The sequence below is a fragment of the Nerophis ophidion genome, unplaced genomic scaffold (assembly GCF_033978795.1).
Source record: "Nerophis ophidion isolate RoL-2023_Sa unplaced genomic scaffold, RoL_Noph_v1.0 HiC_scaffold_127, whole genome shotgun sequence".
NCBI classification, from domain to species: Eukaryota; Metazoa; Chordata; class Actinopteri; order Syngnathiformes; family Syngnathidae; genus Nerophis; species Nerophis ophidion.
In genome coordinates, this window is record NW_026907049.1 from 119,228 (window position 1) to 129,322 (window position 10,095).

A 10,095-nucleotide genomic window follows, 5' to 3' on the forward strand; every position below is an offset into this window, starting at 1 on the left:
GTAGCAGCACCGCTAATGTGTAGCATCATTTGAAAAGTCACCCGCTAAAGAATGAGGAGTCCTTGAAACTCTGCATGTCAACATCTCAGTTTGGTGCCACACCCACAAAATGCCCAAGCAACCATTTCCACATCAACCCCATATTAAAAAATTGGTCAACAACAGAAGGAGATAACGTCCGTAGGAACCTACCACATAGCGAAGGACATACACTATTTGATTTCCTATTATGCAGCACATTTTTATTTGACACTTATTGAAATAGCTTGTGTGACATCATGCAGAAAAGTGCACTTTATTTGTTTTAAACTATTGTAGTGGCCTTCTGTACACAAAGAGCACTGTAATTTAGTGTTGTTTTGATGTCATCTTAGTGACATCATGCACAAAAGTGCACTAATAGCTTGTTTTGAAATGTCTCTGACAATCTTGCACTTTCTGTTTGGAAATGACATGAATGTTTGTGCCACTGCTTAATAACTGTTTAATAAATACACTTTTGCTAATTTGACTTAGCTGTGGTTTCCCTCTCTGCATGAAAGTTTAAAAGTAGCATATATGAATGCAGTATGAAGAAGAATGTTTGAATGTAGACACATAGAATCATCATACTGCTGTGATTATATGCATCAAGTGTTCATTCAAGGCTAAGGCAAAATATCCACATATATATGCTGTATCGTGATGTGGACTAAAAATATTGAGATATTAAAAAAAGGCCATATCGCCCAGCCCAGTTAGAATGTGATTTTTTTTGTGTAAATATATCAACCGTTGTGTCTTTCATAATGATTGTGAAAAATAGAAAAAATCCCCCAAAAAGTGCAGTTCCCCTCTAAATTCCAATGATTAGATTTAAGACTTGAAATGTATGAGCATGAAGTGATGAAGCCTACTTGGATGAGAGGACAAAGGTCTTGTAAGACAAAGTGAAGAGTCCAGTTGTGATGGATTGAATGCCCTGAGAATAAAATGTTGTGCTTACTTGGACTGTGATGAAGCTGTGAGGACTCAGGTGGTTTGTCTTCATGCTCTTCAGTCTTCACAGAGACAACAGTCAGTGGAAACTTGCTGACATCAGCCTCCTCCTGCCCTACAGGACACTCTCCCTCCTGACTCATCCACACTTCCTCCTCTTCCTCTTTCATGTGGGGGGGCTGTGGATCCTCCTCTTCCTTTTTTATGTGAGGGGGCTGCTGGACATCTGTTGGGTAAATAAGTAAATAAGATAAAGAGAGAATAGAAATAGTTTTGAACTGACACTGTTAACACAATGACATTATTTGTGTTCTTTCCTGTGTTGTGTTAAAAGTGTGTAGCAAAACAACCAATAAAAACACAGGAAATACCTCCTTTTTTCCTAAAATTAATTCAAAAGTGGTACAGTGAGTACAAAAACAGACTTGGAAATTTAATGAGGGGCAATTTGAAAAGTTTTTATAAGTACGAGGCAGCATTGATTGAAGCACTCTTAACTTCACTGATGTAAAGTGGGTAAATATTGTTTTGTGTATACGGTCTATGACACCTAAACTTTATCTGTAAACTTAACCATATTATTTTAATGCCATAGTTATTACTATAACTAAAATATCCTGGAAATTCAAAAAATCTAATTCCAAAATCACTGCAATAACATTCATGGTATGTTTTTGTGATCATGCAAAATATTTTTTGGTGGTCATTTTGTTGGCTGGGCCAAAAGGAACTTTCACCAAAAACACGTTTTACTATGTGCTGTTTTATGGAGTATCTTCATCAACAATTCCTCTTTAGGAATTGGAGACCATCTACGACACGCTGAAGGAAAGTCAGTCACCTTAATAATTCAAGTTTTGACTACTTTAGTTATTGAAAATAATTGTTTATGTTCACTTATTGATACTTGTAAGTCAGATTTAGGAAGTGAAATTATAACTTTAATTAGATTTGTTTACAGTATAAAATGTATTTAGTGACTGTGTGAGTTTTATGTAAACATGTTGATACAGGTTTACTTCTTGGGGACTGGAACACTGATATGTCCTGAAAGGATGCACCCATTTTTAAAACCTTCACTAAACTGTGCCACCAACATTGTCTCACTTAGCTCATTAAGCACACTACCAGGGTGAGTGAGTCCTTTTAAACCTTCATAGACCTCCTTGTTACTTCTGACCAGTCTCAGATCACCACGAGTGGAACTACTGTATGAGGCTTAAGTGATCATTCCATCATTTTCTGTACCCATGAAGAACAGAACCGAGGCTAACGGCCACAAAACAAGAGAAGCTAGAATCCTCAAGACCTAGACTAGCAAGGCTTTCAATGACAAACTGCCGAAATAAGACTTGCCTCGGTACTTGCAAGTACACAGGTCTTTGGGTCAATTCCTATCCTCAGAAAAGTAGATAACTTCACACTCAAAGTGGGTGACAATATAATAACAAACAAAAATGAGATTACCTATCTTGGTTGCATCGTAGAGACTAATCTCTCCAGTGAAAAAATGACTACTAAGGTGGTCAAAGAATCAACCAATGAATTCTGTTCTTACTAGTGTTGTCCCGATACCAATATTATAGTACCGGGACCTATACCAAAATGTATTTCGATACTTTTCAATACTTCTCTAAATAAATGGGACCACAAAAAAGTACATTATTGGCTTTATTTTAACAAAAAATCTTAGGGTACATTAAACATATGATTCTTATTGAAAGTTTTTCCTAAATAAAATAGTAAACATACTAGACAACTCACCCCAATAGTGATGAAGTGCTTCGAGAGGATAGTCATGTCACACATCAAGAAGACCATCCCAGACACACTGGACCCTCTACAGCAGGGGTCACCAACCTTTTTGAAACCAAGAGCTACTTCTTGGGTACTGATCAATGCGAAGGGCTTCCAGTTTGATACATACTTAAATAAATTGCCAGAAATAGCCAATTTGCTCAAATTACCTTAAATAAATAAATCTATATATATAAAAAATGGGTATTTCCATCCATCCATTTTCTACCGCTTATTCCCTTTTGGGGTTGCGGGGGGCGCTGGCGCTTATCTCAGCTACAATCGGGCGGAAGGCGGGCTGCACCCTGGACAAGTCGCCACCTCATCGCAGGGCCAACACAATTTCTGTCTGTCATTTTGTCGTAAATGTTTTTTCTTTTTACGGAATTTTTTTTTTGTAGAGAATAAATGATGAAAAAAAAACTTAATTGAACAGTTTAAAAGAGGAGAAAACACGAAAAAAATTAAAATAACATTTTTAAAAATAGTTTATCTTTAAAATTCAAAATTCAACCGAAAAAAATGAAGAGAAAAACTAGCTAATTTGAATCTTTTTGAAAAAATTAAAAAAAATAATTTATGGAACATCATTAGTAATTTTTCCTGATTAATATTAATTTTTGAATTTTGATGACATGTTTTGAATAGGTTAAAATCCAATCTGCACTTTGTTAGAATATATAACAAATTGGACCAAGCGATATTTCTAACAAAGACAAATCATTATTTCTTCTAAATCTTCCATAACAAAAATTTTAAAAGTAATTCAAAATACTTTGAAATAAGATTTAAATTTGATTCTACAGATTTTGTAGATTTGCCAGAATAATTTCTTTGAATTTTAATCATAATAAGTTTGAAGAAATATTTCACTAATATACTTTGTCGAAAAAACAGAAGCTAAAATGAAGAATTATATTAAAATGTATTTATTATTCCTTACAATAAAAATAAAAAAATACTTGAACATTGATTTAAATTTACAGGAAAGAAACCGCCTTCCGCCCGATTGTAGCTGAGATAGGCGCCAGCGCCCCCCGCGACCCCGAAAGGGAATAAGCGGTAGAAAATGGATGGATGGATGGAAGAGGAAGGTATTGAAAAGGTAAAAAGGTGAATGTGTTTAAAAATCCTAAAATCAATTTTAAGGTTGTATATTTTCTCAAAAAATTGTCTTTCTGAGAGTTATAAGAAGCAAAGTAAAAAAAATAAATGAATGTATTTAAACAAGTGAATACCAAGTCTTTAAAATATTTTCTTGGATTTTCAAATTCTGTTTGAGTTTTGTCTCTCTTAGAATTAAAAAGGTCAAGCAAAGCGAGACCAGCTTGCTAGTAAATAAATACAATTTAAAGAATAGAGGCAGCTCACTGGTAAGTGCTGCTATTTGAGCTATTTTTCGAAAAGGCCAGCGGGCGACTCATCTGGTCCTAACAGGCAACCTGGTGCCCGTGGGCACCGCGTTGGTGACCCCTGCTCTACAGTTTGCCTACCGGCAGAATCGGTCCACTGAGGTTGCAGTCAACCCTGTCATCCACACCACCCTCACCCACGTAGAGGGCAAGGACACCTATGCCAGGCTATTATTCATCGACTACAGCTCTGCTTTTAACACGGTCATCCCACAAAAACTCACTGCTAAACTCCTCACTGTTGGTCTGACACCAACTCTCTGTGACTGGGTCCTGAACTTTCTCACAAACCGGCCCCAGTCAGTCAGTATCGGCAACCAGACATCAGGAACAAAGGTTCTAAGCATTGGGACCCCCCAAGGCTGCGTGCTGAGCCCCCTATTGTACACCCTCTTCACACACGACTGTGTGGCCTCCCAGAACAACACCACTATCATCAAGTTAGCAGATGATACTACGGTCGTCGGACTGATCACCGGGGGATCTGAGGCAGTGTACAGAAGGGAAGTAGCGGAACTGGTGGCCTGGTGTCAGGATAATAATCTCTCCTTGAACACAGACAAGACCAAGGAGATGATTATTGACCCACGGAGAAGGAGTGCACAGTACACACCTCTGTACATAGGGGGGACAAAGGTGGACAGGGTGAAAACCTTTAAATTCCTCGGGACTCACATCAGCGAGGACCTCACCTGGGATCACAACACCCAACAAATAATAAAGAAAGGCCAGCAGCGACTGTACTTCCTAAGAAAGCTGAGAAAATTTGGCATGCCACCAAAAATTCTCAGCGACTTCTATAAAAGTACGGTTGAGAGTGTCCTTACCAGCTCAATCACGGTCTGGTATGGAAACTGCACTGCTAAGGACAGGAAGGCACTCCAGCGAGTGATTAAAACTGCTCAGTACATATCAGGAGCAGCCTTCCCCTCACTACAGGACATGTAGTCTACCAGGGCCACCAGGAGAGCACACAACATCATCAAGGACAGTACACAGTCTCTTCAGCCTCCTACCATCAGGCAGACCATATAGGAGCCTGAAATCCAGGACTACGAGACTGACAAACAGTTTTTACCCACAGGCCATCAGGCTTGTGAATGCTAACTTTTGAATGCCAGCTCCCCCCCAACCCCCCGTCTTTACTTTTGTCTTTTTGAACAAAAGACAGCTACAATGACCACCCCCGAACTGTGAACCATCACTGTAGACACGTTTCACCTTTGATCACTAAAGACACTTTAACTGCTGCTGTGACCCAAGGTCACCTCCATATTAACTGTTGACTGTCAATCAGAATGTGCAATAATGTTATGTTACTTACTGTGCCTTGTATATACATTTTTATTTTTAGCTAAGTACCGTGTGACTTGTGGACTAGCAAAGTAAGATTTTCATTGTACGGCAAACTGTGTGTTTAACTGTGCATATGACAATAAACAATCTTGAATCTTCAATCAAAAAGTGATCTGATGTAATATTTTGATATTTACACATCGCATATTTACACACACGCATTTTACTAGAATGCCCTTATGACCATTACATATATCAATATCAACTACCTACTGTACTGTTTACTTGTTGAAATACTATTTTTAGAGCAAATATCTACCCAAATGGCCACTTTGTTGCTGCCAAAAATGTATTTTAAATAATAGTTTGATATAGACACATCTCATCTCTGCTTATTTTACTAGAATACTCTTATGAGCATTATATATATATATATATATATATATATATATATATATATATATATATATATATATATATATACATACAAATCAAGTACCTACTGAGATAGGGTGAGAAGCTCTGCCATCCGGGAGGAACTCAAAGTAAAGCCGCTGCTCCTCCACATGGAGAGGAGCCAGATGAGGTGGTTCGGGCATCTGGTCAGGATGCCACCTGAACGCCTCCCGAGGGAGGTGTTTAGGGCACGTCCAAAACCGGTAGGAGGCCACGGGGAAGACCCAGAACACGTTGGGAAGACTATGTCTCCCGGCTGGCCTGGGAACGCCTCGGGATCCCTCAGGAAGAGCTAGACGAAGTGGCTGGGGAGAAGGAAGTCTGGGCTTCCCTGCTTAGGCTGCTGCCCCCGCGACCCGACCTCGGATAAGCGGAAGAAGATGAATGGATGGAAGTACCTACTGTACTGTATACTTGTAGAAATACCCTTCACAAAGCTAAAATATACCGAAACAACCACTCTGCTGCTGCCAAAATTTGATTTCAAGTAATATTTTGATACTGACAAATCTCATCTCTGCATAGTTTACTAGTATACCCTTATGATAAAATAAATGGGCTGTTCTTGTATAGCGCTTTTCTACCTTCAAGGTACTCAAAGCGCTTTGACACTATTTCCACATTTACCTATTCACACACACATTCACACACTGATGGAGGGAGCTGCCATGCAAGACGCCAACCAGCACCCATCAGGAGCAAGGGTGAAGTGTCTTGTTCAGGACACAACGGACGTGACGAAGATGGTACTAGGTGGGGATTGAACCAGGGACCCTCGGGTTGCGCACGGCCACTCTCCCACTACGCCACGCAGTCCCTATGAGCATTATGAGCATTACATCTATCAAAATCAAGTACCTACTGTACTGTTTACTTGTTGAAATACCCTTTTTAGAGCTAAAAAGTACCCAATTTGCCACTTTACTGCGACCAATAATTGATTCCATATGATATTAACAATAATAACAAAATTTTCAGAATAATTGTATATAAGTTCAGCGCCCCCCGCGACCCCAAAAGGGAATAAGCGGTAGAAAATGGATGGATGGAAGTTATGAAAAAACTTTGTGTTCCATTGAGTTCAGGTCCCCTGCGAGAAGACCAAAGCTGTCTTTCATCTTATCAAACAAAAGGCTTGTAAAACTCCACTGTCTGCGATGGGATGCAACATGGCGGTGTCGGTTTCTTTGATCTATTGACAGCCACAGGAAGACCTTTTCCTAACCTGAGATCTACAAAGCAGACCATTTCTTTAAACTGTTTACGACCGAGTGCAAAAGCTGCTTACGACCCCCCCCCCCATCCCTTTAAAAACAGCTGCAGCTATGTAATCAGAAAAGGCCCAAATAAAAGAGGAAGCGTGGAACTCCCTCGTCAAAGCGTGGTGGAAAACTGTACAAAGTTGCAGCCCAGACGTTTCTCCTCATGCGCTAAATTGAATCCTGTCTCTGTTTGATTTCTTTGCTTCTTGTCTTGTCAAATAGATGTCATCGGTGTTTGAACCTGACAAGAATGTAAAAGCATTTCTCTAAAACACAATATTATACATTATGAAAATATAAACGATAGCAAGAATATACCTACACATTTCAGAAAATTTCACTCGCAAACACTTTGTTTGGAAGATGTTTACTGCCTTTTTTTTTGCCCTTTGAGACACTTGTGATTTAGGGCTGTATAAATAACATTGATTGATTGATTGATTGATACTGAACAAAAATGCTAAATAGCTAAAGAAAACTGTCACTGAACATCTTAGTGTGATGTCATTCTGTGACAGACAAATGGTACACAGTTTCCACATGGTGAGGACATTGATGGTCTGACTCACTGTCCTACGGATTACCTCAACTTCTGCCAGACGTGGCCTGCCCTGCTAAGACTGTTCAGTGCTACCCTAATGACAAACTCTGGGTAACACAGGAGGTTCAAGCTGTGCTCAACAAGAAGAAAGCTGCCTTCTGGAGTGGAGACAGGGAGGCAATGAGAGCAGCACAGCGGGAGGTGAGAGGACACGTAAAGAAGGCTAAGGACAGCTACAGGAAGAAGCTGGAGCAGAACAACATGAGGGAGGTCTGGGAAGGTGTGAAAACCATCACAGGCCACAAGACAAAGACCAGAGCAGTAGGGGGGACAATAGAGAGGGCCAATGAGATGAATACCTTCTTCAACCGGTTTAACCAGTACTGTTCTCCCCACCCCCCACTCCTCATTGCATCCACTCCCCGTTCTTCTCCCCCCCAGCCATGGTTGCAACCCCCTCCTCCTCCTCCTCCTCCTCCACCACCTCTACGCAAACATTAGTCATCTCTGTGGACCAGGTCAGAGGTCAACTGAGGAAGCTGCATCATAGTTTCTGGTGCGCACAAGATACATATGTCAAAAACATTGTACCTATGTCCCTTTAGGAGCTCTGTAATTTTTTAAATGATCAGCATGTCATCTTTTATGTGAAATTGTTATTCAAATAAAGATTGCAAAAAAGAAAACTATAGTAGTGACAACATGCAGGAACATAACTGACGTAAAACAAATAAAATGGAAGTGACCTTGTCACCGCACACGCGTGCATTGATCATGTATCCTTGAACCGATCGAGCAGGGATTCTAAAACTGTGGTACGTGTACCACTAGTGGTACGTGGGTATCACCTAATGGTACGCCAAATATTATTTCATTTTTTATGTACATTGTTTTATTTTCCAACATGCAAATACTGTGTTACTGTTCAAACTGTGTGTAATGTTACAGTAACTAAAATATTAAATATACTTGTTAAATAATGTGTCTTCCTTGTTTTTAATGAATAATTAAGGCCTACTATGCTACTGTACTTTATTGCTGTTCATGATGGTGGTATTTGGAAATCCAAGTATTTTCTGAGTTGGTACTTGGTGAAAAAAGTTTGACAACTACTGATGTAGTGAAGTTGTAAACTAAATTGGCAGACACCATTTTGTTATACCCAAACGGCGTCTGCTCATACATCGCACTTCCAACGAGATCCCGTTCTTTCCCCCGAGTTAGAAAGTTCCAGAACTGTTCACGTTATACCATCTCATCTCATTGTGCAACATGTGAATGTTTGAAGTGGAACTAAATGTGATCTCTGAAAGGGGTACACATTATTTCCAAAGCAGGGCCCCCATCCACATATACAATACTAGTACATATCTGATGAAAAACAACATTATTTTTGTTTTTTTAATTATAAGTGTGCCAAATCACCTATATTTGAACATTATCTAATGGAAATGACTGCTGTCTGATAATCACATTAATAACACAATAACAATCATGTGTCTGAGTACACCTATTGATAAATTATTAATCAAACACGTCATGTTAATGATGAAATATAAAGTTAGTAAAGATGTGAGAGTAAGAAGTAAACAAACCTGTACTGTGTAACACAACTTGAGGTTTTTGATGTGGTCGCTCCTTCTCCTCTTTAGTTGGACAAAGTTCCTCCTCGTACTCTGCTATGGTTCTTTCACACATTTCCACACAATCACAACACTTTACACTCACACTTGATCTTAACTAAGCGATGTGTTGATCAAATCCGCGTCTCTTTGTTAGCGGCTAACAAGCTAAGCTAACTAGCATGCTAAGCTAACTAGCGCGCTCAAACAAGGAGCAATCTAAGCGGGCCTAATAATCTCCAAAGTAGAGTGAGACGAGTGGAGTTGATGCTGACACGGAGGATGAATAAAGTGTAGTTAGTAGATGTGCCGAGGCTTAGAAGCGTGTGTGGAGTAAAGGAGGACTTTGCTGCGAAGAACATATCCTCCACGCATGCGTCACTTAGGGGCGGGGCCAACGAGTCATCGTGATGGGCAAGTCATGAACGATTCATTCTAAATGTATGTTTTCATGGTGTCTACACAAAAAATCACGGCCACCAATGATCCATCCATCCCTTTATCGACTGTGTGTCCCTTTAGGGATGGCGGGGTGTGCTGGAGCCTATCTCAGCTGCATTCAGGCGGAAGGCGGCGTACACCCTGGACAGGTCGCCACCTCATCGCAGGGCCAACACAGATAGACAGACAAGTATATCAACTGTATTTGACTTTAAATCTGATAAATATCATTCAACAACAACACAATTTGCAGACTGTAATTACTGGTTCGCTGGTTTTACTGGTGTAAA

At 39.8% G+C, this 10,095-nt stretch overlaps 1 protein-coding gene across 2 annotated transcripts in view; it reads right to left on the reverse strand.

Moving 5' to 3' along the window:
• The window catches only part of LOC133547492 (zinc finger protein OZF-like), a 33,079-nt gene extending 23,320 nt beyond the window's left edge, over positions 1-9,759 (reverse strand). For both annotated transcript variants that reach the window (XM_061893181.1, XM_061893180.1), the window contains exons 1-2: positions 9,338-9,759; positions 986-1,204 (exon numbers count right to left, since the gene is read on the reverse strand). In XM_061893181.1, the coding sequence (XP_061749165.1) occupies positions 986-1,204; positions 9,338-9,440 (322 nt within the window). In that variant the 5' untranslated portion in view covers positions 9,441-9,759. The remainder of the gene's footprint in view (positions 1-985; positions 1,205-9,337) is intronic.
• Positions 9,760-10,095: the final 336 nt, after the last annotated feature.